Genomic DNA, 17,533 nt, shown 5'->3' on the forward strand with positions numbered 1-17,533 from the left:
ACACATGTCTCGGAAAAATAATGCATAAAGCCTGGCTGAGAAACAGCTTGGAGGGTTTCTTTTGTGAAGAACTCATAAGACCAGGGGCTGCGTGAGTGAGATCTGGTCACAGTGAGTCTTTACCCTCAGCAAGACTCTTTACCTTCCCCCTTGGAAAGAGGGTCCCTTCAACACTTCAGGCCTGATGTCCAGTTGTCTCTTGCTGGGTTTGCCTAGCTGACTGCAAATATCCCAGGAAGGATCAGGCACCAAACTAAGAGGAAAATAAAATAAGACAAGTGGAGGAAGTGAAAAATTCTTTTTTCCAGTGTTCTTGCCTAGGAAATCCCCATTGGGGCTGGGTGGGGTGGCTCACACCTGTAATCCTAGTACTCCAGGAGGCTGAGGCAGGGTAGATTTCTTGAGCTCAGGAGTTCAAGACCAGCCTGAGCAAGATTGAGACCTCATCTCTAGAAAAATAGCCTGATGTTGTGCCTACAGTCCTAGCTACTTGGGAGGCTGAGGCAAGAGGATCCCTTAGGAGCCCACGAGTTTGAGATCTCTGTGAGCTATGAGGCCACGGCACTCTACCCAGGGTGACAAAGTAAGACATGGTCTCAAAAAAATAAAAATAAATAAAAATTAAAATATAATAAAAAAATAAATAGCATGCTTGAGAACTTGCATATTTTTTGGCCAAAATGATTTTGTATTTTGATCAAGGGAATTGAGTAAAAGAATTCAGTTAAGGTACTGTGTCAAGGCAATCTCACTGTATTTTAAATAGACCCATGCCTTCACAGTTAAAATTTTATTTTTATTAAAATGACTTTCAACCATCTGACATCTGAGAGAATGTCCAAAGGCAATTGGAATCATAGAATGGTCAGTGGTACCTCAGAGACAAGATTGGGGTCAACTTGAATCAAATTTCTTTTTTCTGGAAGCCTTTTATTCCTAGAAATGACTTACTAAACCATAAGATACCAAAATGACACTATAAATGAAGCTTAACTACAGTCAGGGTTACTTAGGATTAACAGGGAATCGTGGGGTTATTGGAGAAGAGGCTTTCTCTCATATTCTGATTTGACACAAGGAAGAATTTCTACAGAGTTGAGAGAATCGAGAGTGGCAAGACCAATGTCACAAACAGGCCATTTGGAGTTCAATAGGGCCAAACAGGAGCTGTGAGAGCAGCCAGAGTCCACATGTGTTGTTTTAATTTTAATGGCTAAATTAGGGCTTTTTCTTTTCTTTTCTTTTTTTTTTGTAGAGACAGAGTCTCACTGTACCGCCCTCGGTAGAGTGCCCTGGTGTCACACGGCTCACAGCAACTTCCAACTCTTGGGCTTACGCGATTCTCTTGCCTCAGCCTCCAGAGTAGCTGGGACTACAGGCGCCCGCCACAATGCCCGGCTATTTTGTTGTTGTTGTTGTTGTTGTTGTTGTTGTTGTTGTTGTAGTTTGGCCGGGGCTGGGTTTGAACCCGCCACCCTCGGCATATGGGGCCGACGTCCTATTCACTGAGCCACAGGCGCCGCCAATTAGGGCTTTTTCTACTAACTATCCGACTCATAGAAAGCAGAGGAAATGAACTAATGATACAAATAGAATCATAGAGAAAGTATTCTGAATTTACTGGAGTAAATAAGACTTCATCTACTATCCTCTAGGAGTCGCCTTGATTTTTTTCTCCTATTGAATGACACTTTTTTTTTTTTTTTTTTTTGAGACAGAGCCTCAAGCTGTCGCCCTGGGTAGAGTGCCGTGGTGTCACAGCTCACAACAACCTCCAACTCCTGGGCCCAAGTGATTCTCCTGCCTCAGCCTCCCAAGCAGCTGGGACCACAGGTGCCTGGCCATTTTTCTTTTGCAGTTGTCATTGTTGCCTAGCTGGCCGGGACCGGGTTCGAACCTGCCAGCCTCGGTGTATGTGGCTGGTGCTGTAACCACTGTGCTACAGGGTGCCGAGCCAAGAATAACAAGTCCTTAAAGCAGATTTATACTAGAGCACAAATAGCATCAGTCCCTCAAAGTTAATTTATACCAAAGATGTAATTTTATGTGAATTTTCCCTCCTTAGTCTTTGACTTTCCTTCTTGACCAACGTCAGCTCAATATGGCCAGCATTCACTGTTCTAAAACACTGGTTAAATAATATTCAGTTGATGGAGGCCATTATCTTAAGTGAAATAGGCCAGGAACAAAAAGACAAATATTGCACATCCTCATTTATATGTGGGAGCTGAGAAAATGTGATCACATGGAGGTAGAGTTGGAAAGGTAGAGAGCAGAGGCTGGAAAGGGTGAAGTGGGGGCGGATGAAGAGAAGTGAGTTAAAGGGTACAAACATTCAGTAAGACAGAACTAGCCAGGTGTTGTGGTGGGTGCCTGTAGTCCCAGGAGGCTGAGGCAGGAGGATTGCTTGAGTCCAGAAGTTTGATGTTGTTGTGAGCTATGATGATGTCGCAGTACTCTACCCAGGGCACAGAGTGAGACTCTATCTCATTTAAAAAGAAAAGATAGTTGGGTGACTATACGTCACAAAAACATGTTGTCCCTTAAATACCATGACTTGCTCACTATGTAAGAAAAATTTTCACATAAATTTGTACAAACAAAAAAATAATAATAAAATTCAGTTGAATTATAGAAATTTCATTGAGTTTGTTTTTAGACAGAGTGTCACTCTGTCACCCTGGGTAGAGTGCCAAGGCTTCATCATAGCTCACAGCAACCTTAAACTCTTGGGTTCAAGGGATCCTTTTGCCTGAGCCTCCCAAATAGCTGGGTCTACAGGTGTGCACCAGCACACCCAACTAATTTTTCTATTTTTTAGTAGACACGAGCATCTCGTTTTGCTCACGCTGGTCTGGAACTCTTGAGCTCAAGCAGTCCACCTGCCTTGGCCTCTCAGAGTGCTAAGATTATAGGTGTGAGTCACTATGCCAAGCAAAATTTCACTGAGGTTAATGAGAGTATGGGGGGTCATCTGAGGTTAAAAAACAAAAGAGGTGTTTTTTGCTCTGTTTGGCCTACTTTGCACTTCCATTCTGGCCAACAGTTTGATGTTATTAGTTGGTGCACTCTCATCAAGGTATGCCGGCCTGGCATTATGCAGTAGATATGGCAAAAGCATTTACTGTTCACCAATTATCCCACCCACATGTCTTAGCTGCCTTTTTGCTAGGCAGGGCATGGGACTAGCTCTGGCCAATGGGTTGTGAGTAGAAATGGTTGTGTCAAAGCCTTGGCAAAACATGCCAAAAGGAGGTGAGTTCTCCATGCACTGGCTTCCCCAGCAGGAGCAACGGAAGACCTCTATTTTTTTTTTTTTCATGCTGCAGACACAAGATTTTGGTACCTGAATTCTTCAGTGGCTATGTGGGGCGACCCCTCAATTGACCTTCAATGGACATGAAATGTAAGCAAGAAATAAACATAGTTGTATGTATCCATTGAGATTTGGGAGTTGTATGTTACTGCATCATAGCCTAGCCTATCTTGAGCAGTTACTTGAGAGGCTGAGGCAACAGGATCACCTGAGCCTAAGAGACTGAGGCTGCTATGAGCTCTGATGATGTCTTGGCACTCTCCCTGCAGCAACAGAGTGAGATTCTTGCAGAGAGAGAGAGAATGGGGGAGGGGAGGGGGGGGAGTTATACCGCCATTCAGCTAGTTTTACTTAAATCGTGGCTATTTGAGCAATTTGCTGGAAAATAGAACAAAGTTCCTCACGCATCCTTTTCTTTTTTGTTTTTCCAGGTTTGTGCGCAAGTAGCACAGGTTTGTGACTTGGGTAACTTTATTTTTGGCCCCAGATCAGGTCTCCCAAAGGGTTTCTCAGTAGTCATTTCATAGTCTCCTGCAGAGACCCATCCACCAAGCTCCTTCTTGGGAGGCCTGTCATCATCTCAGTCCTTGACTTCTTCTGTCACCTGGGCTCCAGTCTCTGTCCAACGGCCTCAAAGCATAGCCACCAGTTTGAAGGTGCCCTCAGGGTTGGCAGGGACCACATGGACAAAAGTCTCATAGAGCACAGTGCCCTTGGGCAGCCTGGGGACCAGGTCCACAGCCTCTGAGTCTTTAGGATTGGGCGCAGACTTCCCTAGTATAGTGGACTATCCCCTCTTCCAGGGTGTACAGTCACTGCTTCTTTTCAGCCCCACAGGGGCACCTGGGTGCCAGTGGAATTGGCCCTGAGTTCCAAGACCCATGGATGTTGCCGGCATGAACATAGTAACCTTCCATTTCTTGATGCCAAAGCATCTGCGTGATGACTTTCCCCCGAGGTTTTTGGACCTGCCTCCTGTCTTCTTGGATGTGTGTCTGATGGCAAGTGCTGCAGCTGGAGGGGGGCTCAGCAAGGTCACATCCTTAGCGCCATCACTGCCGTCCATGTTTGCCTTTCATGCAGTGATGTACCCTGTGTATTCTGCTCAGCCTCATCTCTATAGGGCATATCTTATGGAATAACAAGTTAATTGCAAACAAAAGTATAAATGACTATAGTTGTTACTGTTGGTAGTCAGATGGAAACGTACAGATCATAATGCCAACCTCTCCCATTAGGAAATACCTTAGGAGATGGCGTCTACTGCCAGAAACCTTTGGGAACAAGACAGATTTCAATGTTGCCAGCAGCCCCAGATGAAAACTTTAATGGAAAATCTTTTTAAAAAATAATTTATATATATATACTTTTTTTTTTTGAGACAGAGTGTCACTTTGTTGCCCTCAGTAGAGTGCTGTGGCATCATAGCTCACAGCAACCTCAAACTCCTGGGCTTAAGTGATTCTCTTGTCTTGGCCTCCTGAGTGGATGGGACTATAGGCACCCGTCACAATGCCCAGCCATTTTTTTGAGATGAGGTCTCACTCTGGCTCAGGCTGGTCTTGAACATGTGAGCTCAGGCAATCCATCTGCCTTGGCCTCCCAAGTGCTAGGATTACAGGTATGAGCCACCGCACCTGGCCCCTGGAAGAATCTTTTTGGCACCTCAGTTCACTTATGATGCGAACACCCTGCGTGAGTCCCTGTGCCGGTAGCATTCTGTGGGCATTCACGGAAAAGGTGCAATTTGCTTAACTGGACTGAAAGTCTTATGGCTATTGGATGGCCCTAGGCCATAGCATCTCAAACAGAGAGCCTGTAACAAATGGCTACGCCAGAAGGTACTCAGAATCACGGTCTGGAGACAGAAAACTCTGTGGGCATCAAACACTATTATGGTAAAGGATCCTTCTGGCCAGAAGCAAAATTGTAAACTTGGTTTAATCAGTCAAGGCTGATTATCCCCAAGGCTATCACCAGCAATGAGGCAGTGGTAGGAGACCTGAGCAAACCACCGTGGGCTGCCATATCTTTAGCAGATGATTCAAAGTGGCAATAATAATGTGATGAAATTGATAAACAGCTGGGGGCAGTGATGGGAAGACACGGGGAGATTGTCACTACTAGAATCTAGCAAAGTGGCCCAATCCAGTTGCTAGTTTACAGTAATCCCTTTCAAAGAACAACTCTAAATTCATGAAGATGTCATCTGTAATCTCTAGATACCCTTCCCAACTTGGTTGCGTGAGAATGCACATCTCTGAGCATCAGTTCTGAAATGAATAGCAAGTATTCTGGAAAGGGCACTTTAGTCCATTTCAGAGACTAGGAACAGGGACTTGGGAGAAAGTGTAAGACAGAGGTCACAATGGGTCAGTAGGCATGTCCTCTAAGGCTTTTGTCTGGGAATAGTTTTAAAGTTTGACAGATCCCTTGATGTTGGATTTGGTCTCCTCCAGCAGCCTAAAGGCAGAGTGGAGAGGCTTCATTGTGGGAACTGGGCTTTAGAAGCCTGAACAAAAGTTAGAAACTAATTAAATGTAACTGTGGCCTCCATGAAACTTCATTCAGAGTAGAAAATAATAATGCTGTAGACAAAAGCTTCGTAGGGTAAGTTGAATACTGTTAGTATTAGTTATTATTAGTAAATTTATGATATGGCTTTCTTTCCTGATATAATAGACTTCATGAGCTCAAATACATCCTTTATTTATTTATTTATTTATTTTTTTGAGACAGTCTCACTTTGTCACCTTTGGTAGAGTGCTATGGTCTCATAGCTTACAGCAACCTCAAAGTCTTAGGCTCAAGTGATCCTCTTCCCTCAGCCTCCCAAGTAGCTGGGACTATAGGTGTCCACCACAACACTGGGCTATTTTTAGTGACAGGGTCTCGCCCTTGCTCAGGCTGGTGTCAAACTTCTGAGCTCAGGCCATCCACCTGCCTCTGCCTTCCAGAGTGTCAAACACATTCTGATCGTATATGAGACACACTGGCCAAGTGAGAAAGGACTGTCGATGCCTCACTCCACGCTCCCTGGGCCACCTCTGAGTTCACCTGCGGCTGTGGCAGCTTGGAGGTGGCTTCTTCTCTCAGGTGCCTGCTTATCTGCCTTAGGGCTCACCACACTATCATGGGAGCTTGCTGAACCACACAGGAGCAACTTGAAGGGCAGGGGAGTTAAAGCCTCCAGAAACAACTCCCAAAGATAGAGGAAGAGAGGATGTTGATGCTATGGTCTGAGTTTGTCCCCACCAAAACTGATGTTGGTTTTTGATCCCCAGTGTTTGGGGAGGTGGAGCCTAAAGGGAAGTATGTGAGTCGCGAGGGCTCTGTCTTTGTGAGGGCTTGGTGCCGTTCTTGGGGTAGTAAGCGAGTTCTCCCTCTGGTGATGCTGAATTCATTCTTGCAGAGAGAGTGGCTTGCTATAAAGCCAGGACACCTCTTGGGTTTTCTCTCTTCCCACATGTTGGCTTCCCCTTTGGACTTCTCCATACAGCATATATGCCCTTGCCAGAAGTCAAGGCCATACCCTTGAACATCCCAGCCTACGGAGCCATGAGTAAATAACCTCTTTTCTTTATAAATTTCCCGGCTTGGTGCCTGTGGCTCAAGCGGCTAAGGCTCCAGCCACATACACCTGAGACCTGACCTGGCAGGTTCAAATCCAGCCCAGGCCCACCAAATAACAATGACAGCTGCAACCAAAAAATAGCCAGGCATTGTGGCAGGTGCCTGTGGTCCCAGCTACTTGGGAGGTGGAGGCAGGAGAAGCACTTGAGCCCAGGAGTTGGAGGTTGCTGTGAGCTTTGATGCCATGGCACTCTACCCAGGGGGACGGCCTGAGGCTCTGTCTCAATAAATAAATAAATAAAATAAACCTGATTCTTTATAAATTTCCCAGTCAAAGGTATTCTGTTATAAAAACTCAAAATGAGGCTTAGTGCCTTGTAGCATAGTGGTTACGGCACCAGCCACCTACACTGAGGCTGGCAGCTGGCGGGTTCGAACCTGGCCTGGGCCAGCTAAACAGCAATGACAACTGCAACAACAACAACAAAAATAGCCGGGTATTGTGGCAGGTGCCTATAGTCCCAGCTACTTGGGAGGCTGAGGCAAGAGAAGCACTTAAGCCCAGAGTTTGAGGTTGTCATGAACTGTGATGCCACGGCACTCTACAAAGGGCGACATAGTGAGACTCTGTCTCAAAAAAGAAAAAAAAAAAAAAGAGCTGAGACAGTTGATTCACGTGCCAGCCTCCCAGCCTGCAGTGGAACAATTCTGAAATGGGTTCCATATGGTTTCCTGGTGGGTACCCAGGACAATGGAGTCCCCACCGTGCACTGTGGTGATCTGCTCATTAGTGCACCCTTTCTACCTTCTCTGTCTCATTCCCACACCCCCGCTCAGGTGCTTTCTGAAATCACTTCACAAATAACCTGAATTCAAGTACTCGTCCCAGGCAGGGCCTCTACCATTCAACGTTCTCCAGAGAAACTGCATATATATGTGTTTATATATATATATATATATATTATATATATACACTAAACTATATATAAACTGTATATATAAACTATATATAGTTTTTATATATGTTACATAAACTAATAGTATGTATGCATATTATGAGTAAATAACTCATAATAGTAAATAGTATGCATATACATACTATTAGTTTATGTAACTAATATATATAAAATGTATGTGTATACTATTTAGTTTATATATATGTTTAGTTTCCAGAGAAACTATTTATATATAAAACTATATATATGTGTGTGTTCATGTGGTTATGGAGGCTGGCAAAGTCCAAAATTGGCACAGGCAACGTCTTCAGTTCAAAGATTCTCCAGCAGGAAGAGCTGATGTGCCAGTCCAAAGGCCATTGGGTAGAAGTCGCTCTTCCCTGGGGAGAGTCAGCCTTTTGTTTTATTCAAGCCTTCAGCTGATTAGACAATGCCCACCCACACCCTGGCAGGCAAGTGCTTTACTCAGTCTACCACTTTAAATGTTAATTTCACCCACGACCCCCTTCACAGCAGCACCTAGAATAATATCTGACCAAATATCTGTGCACCTCATGGTCAGTCAACACACAATTCACTCTTCACAGGGTCTGATTTTCTGGGAAACCCAAATTAAGACACCAAGTATAGCTCATCATTTTGGAGAACATTCTTCCGTCTGTAGTTAGAGTGTAAACCACTAAGGGGAGGATTTTATGTGAACTACTCACCATGAGAACCATTTCACTCTCTAGCCCCTTGTTCACATCCAAACACATAAACTTCTGACCCCCATTTAGGAGGGGAAACCAGGCTTGGCACTGCTGTCCATGCACGTGAGAGTGGAATGAGAGCTTTACCGTGTGTCCCTCTGGCGTGTTTAGTGCCCCCGCCTGACACACGTATGTTCAGTTCCTCAGGTAAGCTTTGTCTGTCTCTGGATCAGACACATAGTTCCACTAATCAGAAGCTTGGTCCGGTGCTTACACTGCGTACATCGATTGTTTTGGTTGAACCCCCAACCCCTCTGCGGTAGCCCAAATAGCCTCGATTGTGTCGCTGACCCTGGTGCTGACCTCATGCTGACACCTCCACAGGGCACTTTTGTTGCTGTCCTTGGTTCTGCCCAATGATGTGTTTGCTTTTCTTTTTCTTACGTCAGGAAGTTGCGGCAGGTCAAAGAGTAGAATTGATCTTTCTAGTAGACTAGAAATAAAGAATAAACACAACATTTGGGCTCCTGCTAAAGTGTGTGATAGGACTTAGGTGACTGGTTTGTGTATCCCCATTCACAGGGAAGAATCGAGACTTCCTTCCTTGCTGATCAACGTTCCCAGAGCAGGTTCTGGGATTCAGTGCAGCTGATGTAGTAGTGCAGGCCAAGTACAGAGCACCTAGAGCTGAAGTTTTCATGCAGCTCACCACATCAGGGGATTTGCTATGCCTTGGCAATACCTGGCTTTCAATTTTCCTCTTTCTGATTCCCATATGCAATGGATCAGAAAATCCTCTGAACTATATCTTCTTTCTTTTTTCTTTCTTTTTTATTGTTTGGGATTTAATGAGGGCACTAAGAATTAGATTACACTGATGGCATTCGTTAAAGTCCCTCTTATAATTGTATCTCACCCCCAAGAGGTGTGCCCTACACCATGACTCTCCATCCCCCTCCGTCTTCCCCTCTCCCCAATCCTACTTGGTCTTAGACCATCTACTGCCTTCATATTAGTGTATCTTCAAAATATTCCTTGGATTAGTCCATTCCTCACTCCACCACCACTACTAACATCATCACCCTCAGTTAGTTCTAACCATCATCACTTTTCCAAGGATCACTTCTTTAGAATAAAGCTTTCAAAGTGGAATAGCTAGTTCAAAGCATAAATGTGTTGTGTAAGTACCTTAGAAGATCTTCATCAGTTTGCATCTTCAACAAACTTTTTTAAGAGGATGAGTGCCACTCTCTGATAGCAAAACCTGTTAACAGCCATATATATATTTAAAAGAAACCAAGAAAAAAATTGATGCTTTTCATTGTGTGTAAACCACACCTCTTTAACAAGATTGACCAAAAGAAACATGTAGAAATCCAAACAAAAAAGCTAATGCTAATCAGCACCGTGGTTCACACCTGTTACCCTGGCACTGAGATAGGGGGATCGTTTGAGCTCAGGAGTTTGAGGTCAGCATGAGCAGGAATGAGACCCATCTCTACTAAAAATATACCCTGTCTCTACTAAAAATAGAAAAATTAGCTGGGCACCTTGGATCTTATGCACAGAACTTGTAACCATTTGAATCTGTTTTATGCTTAAATCAAAGTGCTTTGATCAAATGCATAATCTGCCATATCTTTACATATTTGTTGGTAGCAATTTGTATTAAAGGAATCACAAGTGCAAAAAAAAAAATTAGCTGGGCAGGGTGGTGCCCACCTATAGTCCCAGCTACTCGGGAGGCGTAGCTGTAGGATGTTGGCTTGAATCCAGGTGCTTGAGGTTGCGGGGAGCTATGATGACACCACCGCGCTCCAGCTTACGCCACCCGAGACTCCGTCTCAAAACAAACACTCCCCCAATGCTTATAAAGCACTTAGCACGCACCGTGCCTGGCGTATGTATGTGCAGCGCTTCGAAACAAACCTTTGAGGTACGTTGTGTTTTACAGACGGATTAAGGAGCTTGCCCAAACACAGACAAGATTCTCAGAGTCAGGAAAGCTTCCCGAGACCACACAGCAAGCAAGTGCTAGTGAGGACGAAGCCGATGCTGGTCTCCCCTCGGCCTGTTGCGAAGACTCTCCCGTCTTCACCGCGCAGGGGACACGCCCAGGCTCCCGGAGAAAGTGGGGCACGAGGCGGAGAAAGGGTCACGGAGGAGCAGGCTGCGTCTGCGCGGGCAGGAAGCGGGGTTTCCGGGGCTGCGGGGTCGCCGAGCGGCTGTGATGCAATCACGCCCGTCGCCGCGTCAGGGGACGGCGGGGGATGCGGGGACTGCGGTAGAGCCGGTCCCGCCCGCCGCCCGGCGCCGCCAACTGAGCGGACAACCACTGCACCAACCTTCGTCCCCTGCGAAGACGCCACCAAGAGCCACCGCGACCCCTGCCCGCCGCTCAGATCCGCCGGTGACCCTGACGACCACCCCGAGCCACCGGTAACCCGACAGCGCCCCCTGCCCCGCGGGCGGCCAGGCGCGCCATGAAGTCGGCGGCGAGCGCGCGCGGGGGCGGCGGCTGGGGCGCCTGGGGCGCGGGGCGCGGTGGCGGCGGTGGCGGCGGCGACGGCGGCGGCCCCGGGGGCAAGAGCGGCTTCGGGGCGCGGGCGCGCAGCTTCGGCGGGGGCGGCCGGGGCCGGGGGCGCGGCGGCGGGGATGGCAGGGACCGCGGCGGCGGCGGCGGGCAGCGGCGGGGCGGCGGGGTCAAGAGCAAGAGCCGCCGCAGGAAGGGAGTCATCACCGTGTCGGTGGAGCCGCACCGGCACGAGGGCGTCTTCATCTACCGCGGCGCCGAGGACGCGCTGGTCACGCTCAACATGGTGCCTGGGCTCTCCGTGTACGGCGAGCGGCGCGTCACAGTGACCGAGGGCGGCGTGAAGCAGGAATACCGCACCTGGAACCCGTTCCGGTCTAAGCTGGCCGCGGCCATCCTGGGCGGGGTGGACCAGATCCACATTAAGCCCAAGTCCAAGGTGCTGTACCTGGGCGCCGCGTCGGGGACCACGGTCTCCCACGTCTCCGACATCATCGGCCCCGACGGCCTGGTGTACGCAGTGGAGTTCTCCCACCGCGCCGGCCGCGATCTGGTCAATGTGGCCAAGAAGAGAACCAACATCATCCCAGTCCTGGAAGACGCCCGGCACCCGCTCAAGTACCGCATGCTCATCGGGATGGTGGACGTGATCTTCGCCGACGTGGCCCAGCCCGATCAGTCCCGGATCGTGGCTCTGAACGCCCACACCTTCCTGCGCAACGGGGGCCACTTTCTCATCTCCATCAAGGCCAACTGCATCGACTCCACCGCGTCCGCGGAGGCTGTGTTTGCTTCTGAGGTGAGGAAGTTGCAGCAGGAGAATCTGAAGCCTCAGGAGCAGCTGACCCTGGAGCCCTATGAGAGAGACCACGCCGTGGTCGTGGGCGTCTATCGGCCCCTTCCCAAGAGCAGCAGCAAATAGCTCTCAGTTGAGGCGCTCCTTGGGGATCCCCCCAAGACTGTGTCTTTGGTGTTGGGTAGTGTTTATATACGTGTCTCCTTTGCGACATTTTGTTTTGTTGTTTTTCTATTGAATGCCATAAAGAGACAGTACCCAGGAGTGACATGAGGCCAGGCTGGATTTTGCTGCAGTAACAATCAATCCCCAGATCTTCTGTTCACATTGGCTATGTCACCTGACCAATCCTGACTCCAGGGTACTGATGGATGGTAATACAGTTGGACACACCCAATGTGTCTGACTCAAAGCCAGAGTCTTAACCACAATCAGTTTGTAATTCTTCAGCTAAGATGCATCCACTGTCCATTTAATCTTCACACTCACCCTGAGATGACTTTGTTACCATGTTTGTATTACATGTGAAGCAACAGGGCTTCTGAAGGTAAGTGAGCTGCTCAAATTTACATAGCCAGTAAAAAGGCAGAACTTAAATTCCAGTCTTTGGGATTCCAAATACACTGCTATTTCACTGGCTGCAGTGGGATTTTGTCTCTTCCTTTCCCCATGGCACACACTGGGACATATGGCCTTTCCATGTTCTCCCCGTTTCCCACAAGGCTACCTCTTTCTTAGGTTTCATAACAGCAAATCAAGGCAGGGGCACAGGACATGGGTCTGCCTAGCAGATGGTCCCACTGCAGGCATAACATACCAAAGAGGCATGACCAAGTGTCTGCAGAACAGCTGGAAAAATTATTCCCAGGAAGTACCTGTCTCTGCAGGGAGAGTCCTGCAGACACTGAGATGCTGGACTCAGTAGGTTGGATTCTGGCTCTCCAAACTAGCTTGAAGGGAACTGGGGAATGAGCAACCCCAGGAGAGTGGAGAATGCCCACATCACTTTAAACCAGAGGCCTTTCATTTATTCCCTCATTCATACACTCAATAAAAAAAAACCATTGCCAACTGGGAAAGTCATCAACATTTAGTCCGGGAATAATAGCTCACTGATGCATCATGTATTTGCCTACCTAAAGATGTGCTTAGGTGGAGATTGTGGTTAGTCTCCTTTATCTGAGGGTGTAAAACAAACAAAAAAAAGGATACATTAGACTTTTGTTTGGGGAGATGCGTGTGGAATAAACCAGACTTTTAAAAGGCAGCCACCCTTCACCACTACCCCACCCCACCCCAAAATTCAGCAAGAGAGCTGTAGTTCAGATTTGTTAGCAAGACTAGCTTTCAGAAAGATAGCAAATGAGGTAACTGTCTACAAAAACTCAAAGCAGTGGTTTCCCTAAACAAGTATTTTCTTTTCTTTTCTTTTTTTTTTGTAGAGACAGAGTCTCACTTTATGGCCCTCGGTAGAGTGCCGTGGCCTCACACAGTTCACAGCAACCTCCAACTCCTGGGCTTAAGCGATTCTCTTGCCTCAGCCTCCCGAGTAGCTGGGACTACAGGCGCCCGCCACAGCCCTGTAAAGCCAGGATCGTCATTCCTATTTAACAGATGAGAAAACTAGCTTGGCACCTGTAGCTCAGTGGTTAGGGCGCCAGCTACATACACCGGGGCTGGTGGGTTTGAACCCAGCCCAGGACTGCTAAACAACAATGATGACTACAAAAAAAAAAAAAAAATAGCCAAGCATTTGCACCTGTAGTCCCAGCTACTTGGGAGACTGAGGCAAGAGAATCACTTAAGCCCAAGAGTTTTGAGGTTGCTGTGAGCTGTGACACCACAGCACTCTACTGAAGGCAAGATAGTGAGACTCTGTCTCAAAGAACAAACAAAAAACAGATGAGAAAACTGCAATTTAAAGAGATGATATGGGGTGGCACCTGTGGCTCAAAGGAGTAGGGCACAAGCCCCATCTACTGGAGGTGGTGGGTTCAAACCCGGCCCCGGCCAAAAACTGCAAAAAAAAGAGAGAGATGATATAAGATCCCTTAATGAGGCACGGCGCCTGTGGCTCAACCGGCTAAGGTGCCAGCTACATACACCTGAGCTGGCAGGTTTGAATCCAGCCTGGGCCCGCCAAACAACAATGACGGCTGCAACCAAAAACTAGGGAGGCGTGGTGGCAAGCGCCTTGTAGTCCCAGCTACTTGGGAGGCTGAGGCAGGAGAATTGCTTGAGCCCAGGAGTTGGAGGTTGCTGTGAGCTGTAAAGCCATGGCACTCTACCCAGGGTGACAGCTTGAGGCTCTGTCTCAAAAAAAAACAAAAAAACGATCCCTTAATGAGGCTCGCAGCCAAAAAACCAAGCTTGTCAATCTGACTCCAAAATCCATTTTCTTTTCACTGAAGTTTATGCTGGTTCTGTTGCTTCGAAAAGCCCTCTCTCCAAATCCTAGGCTCATCAATTGGTTACTGGGATGACACCCTCAGGCTGGGGTGGACTCCCAGGGCATGGGATCTTTTTTCGCAGAGATTACAGGATCAGGGCAGTAGGAGGGAAGGCCTCTGCAGCAACTGGGGCCCAGGGTCTGGACTTGCCTCAGGCCAGATGGGCCTCCACAGGAGGTCTTGGTTCTTCCTTATAGGGTCTTTGTCCTCCCGGGTGAGGGACAGAGTAGGGGAAACTTAACCTCTGTTTTGAGGGCGGACACTCCCCTACTTCCTGCCCCCCCTTCTTACAATACACAGTCCACATCTCTGGCTCCTAGAAGTGGAGATTGTTGGTGAAGAAATGGTATGGAAACAGTCTCCTGGGGAAACCCTCTGAGCTGTAGCCAGGTTCCCAAGCCCAGGGAACGGCATAAGTAGCCAGAGAAAAGCAGGGTGCGGACCACAGGGACGCAGGAGGATGCGGGCAGGAAGGATGGGGCTGTCACTGCTGCCTCCTGGGAGGTCTAGAGGCGGCAGCGACGCTGGCACTACACTGCTAGGAGCTGGGGCCGCATCCCTGACCATTGGCTTGGGTTCCCAGAGGCTTTGAATTTGGGTCTCGTCTCCCAGTGTCTTAGTGTGTTGTAACAAATTACCGCAGAACTGCATGGTTTAAACAAAAGAGATTTATTTTCTCACAGTTCTGGAAGCTAGAAGTCAAAGATCAAGGTGCTGGCAAATCAGCATCTGTTGGGGGCCGGGGGTCCCTTCCTGGCTTGTAACGGGTCACCTGCCCGGCTGTGTGCTCGCATGACCTTTCCTCCACACACACACAGACACGGCGAGCCCTTCACTGACTCTTCTCACAGGGGCACCAAACCTACTGGATTAGGCCCCACCTCCACAGCCTCCTTCGACCTGAATTTGCTTCCTTAAGGCCCTGTTTCCAACTACAGTCACATTGGGGGCTAGGGCTTCAACTTAGGAATTTTGGGGTGACACAATTCAGTTCACAACACTAGCACTAGATGAGAACTCCCAGCTAAGAGGCCCGTCTTTCTGACTGTGAGAAGTGGCTGAGGAGCAAGGTGAGTGGGAAGGCACCTGCGGGGAGCCTCACACAGAGTGGGGCTCTGTGCGCAGCTCCTGCTCCTTATTTTCTTTCTTCGTGTTGTCAGTAGAAGATAATAAGGTAGCTGAGGATTAAAGAGTTCACATAAATGTCAGGGTTGCTTTGGAGTGAGGGGGAACTCAACAGGGCTTCTGCAGGGACTGGTCCAAGCTGGGATCTGGCAGAGCTTGCTGCCAGAAGTTTCAGGAGAAGTCCGGGTTCTACCCAGAGCCTCTGGAGAGAAACCAGTGCATCGTGAGTGCCCTGCTGCAGTCACCTCAGCAGCAATGCACCGAGGATGGAGGCTGGTGTTCAGAGGCCTCGCAAGATGGGACCACGTGCCAAAGGGAGTCAGCAAGAGCCAGCAGGGAAGAGGAGCAGACAGACGAAGCCTCCCACTGCTGCCGACCACCACCATGTCTGCCAGCTGCCCTCACCCAGCAGCCTCCTGCAATGAAGGGAAGAAAAATGGGGCAGGACAGAAGGGCCTGAGGGAATGAACCTTTACCATATGATACAGATGACTAGATTACATGGTTTATATTTGTCAGGTAGAGTCCAAGTTGTAGTTGTGGCCCTCAGCCAGGAGGTGTGCCATATACCCCTACATTGTGCCTGGTAGGCCAGAGCCCACCACGCCCCCTTCCTTCTTCCCCCTCCCCCATTTCAGTTTGTGTTTTTCTGTTCTGTGAGTGTGTATTTGTTTGTCCACTGGTTTCATATTAGTACTGAGTTCATTGGATACTTGTTTTTCCACTCTTGTGATACTTTACTAAGGAGAATGTTCTCCAACTCCATCCAGGTTAGTACAAAAGATGCAAAGACCCCGTTATTTTTATGGCTGAAGAGTATACATATATATAAACATATATCCATGGCATACGGATGACGCAGTTCATTAATCCACGCATGTGTTGATGGGCACTTGGGTTAATTTCACATCTTAGTGATTGTGAATTGAGCTGTAATAAACATTCTAGTGCAAATGTCCTATGGGAAAATAATTGTCTTAAGTTCTTTGAGGATTCTCCATCTTTCTTTCCAAAGAGTCTATATTAGTTTACAATCCCACCGATAGTGTGTAATTATTGCTTTTTCCAAATGAGGCTGTTTTAAGCTGGAAGAAACTGAATTCCATGAAAGTCTCTCTTTTTTTTTTTTCTGTTTAGCAGGCCCTGGCCGGGTTTGAACCTGCAACAATGGTGCATAGGGTGGGGGCTCTAACCGTTGAGCTACAGGTGCCCCGAATTCCATGAAACTGGCAGCTTGCCCTTCCAATCCTAGTATTAAGCCAGATGTTTTAGCCCATCTGAATTGTAGTGAGTACTATGTTTGCACATTGCTACACTATTATTTACCAGGCACTTACTATATCCTAGGCAGAAAGATAAGCATTTCTTTGATTAAAAGGATGACATTTAAATTAATAACAAGAACAAACAGGAAGTGATGAAACATTAACATCTGGCTCGATGAGTGACTGAAATGACCACTGATGTCTGAGCTACTGCCAACACATGTGTGGCCTGTGGAAAGACAATTTCTCAGAGCCCCTGGACCAGGGCCTGCCCCTTTCTCTTCCCACTCCTAGTTCTGCCCCATACCCTGAGTGGCCTCACGGACAGCCCTCAAGCCCGAGACCTGTCCCCCTTCAGACAGCCTATTGTGAGCCACCTCGTGGGACTAGTGTTACAGACTGGGAGTGTGGTCTCTTCTTTGGAAGAGTGGCCTGGGGAAGAGGCTGGGGATTTCTGGGGCAGACTTGTATCCCTTCTCTAAGTATGATTAAAATCAGACCCTTAAGGAGAAGGTCTGCCCGGCTAGCTTTGTAAGGTCTCCAGGTAACATTTTTTATTTTTTTTGAGACAGAGACTCACTGTGCCGCCCTTGGTAGAGCACTGTGGCGTCATAGCTCACAGCAACCTCAAACTCTTGGGCTCAAGTGATCCCCTTTCCTCAGCCTCCTGTGTAGGTGGCACTGCAGGCACCCGTCACAATGCCCGGTTAGTTTTCCTGTTTTCAGTAGTGATGGGGTCTCACTCCTGCTCAGGCTGGCCTCCAACTCCTGAGCTCAAGTAATCCTCCCACCTTGGCCTGCCAGAGTGCTAGGATTACAGGTGTGAC

At 48.0% G+C, this 17,533-nt stretch overlaps 1 protein-coding gene across 1 annotated transcript; it reads left to right on the forward strand.

The window, feature by feature from the left end:
• Positions 1 to 10,880: 10,880 nt before the first annotated feature.
• Positions 10,881 to 13,460, forward strand: FBLL1 (fibrillarin like 1). Its single transcript, XM_053566788.1, has one exon. It carries the CDS (start codon positions 11,021 to 11,023, stop codon positions 11,990 to 11,992), a length of 972 nt encoding a protein of 323 aa, XP_053422763.1. The 5' UTR covers positions 10,881 to 11,020; the 3' UTR covers positions 11,993 to 13,460.
• The last annotated feature ends 4,073 nt before the right edge of the window (positions 13,461 to 17,533 follow it).

Source organism: Nycticebus coucang, chromosome 17, assembly GCF_027406575.1.
Source record: "Nycticebus coucang isolate mNycCou1 chromosome 17, mNycCou1.pri, whole genome shotgun sequence".
NCBI classification, from domain to species: domain Eukaryota; kingdom Metazoa; phylum Chordata; class Mammalia; order Primates; family Lorisidae; genus Nycticebus; species Nycticebus coucang.

Coding starts and splice junctions, on each gene's coding strand:
- FBLL1 (XM_053566788.1), top strand. CDS start 11,021: ATGAAGTCGGCGGCGAGCGCGCGCGGGGGCGGCGGCTGGGGCGCCTGG.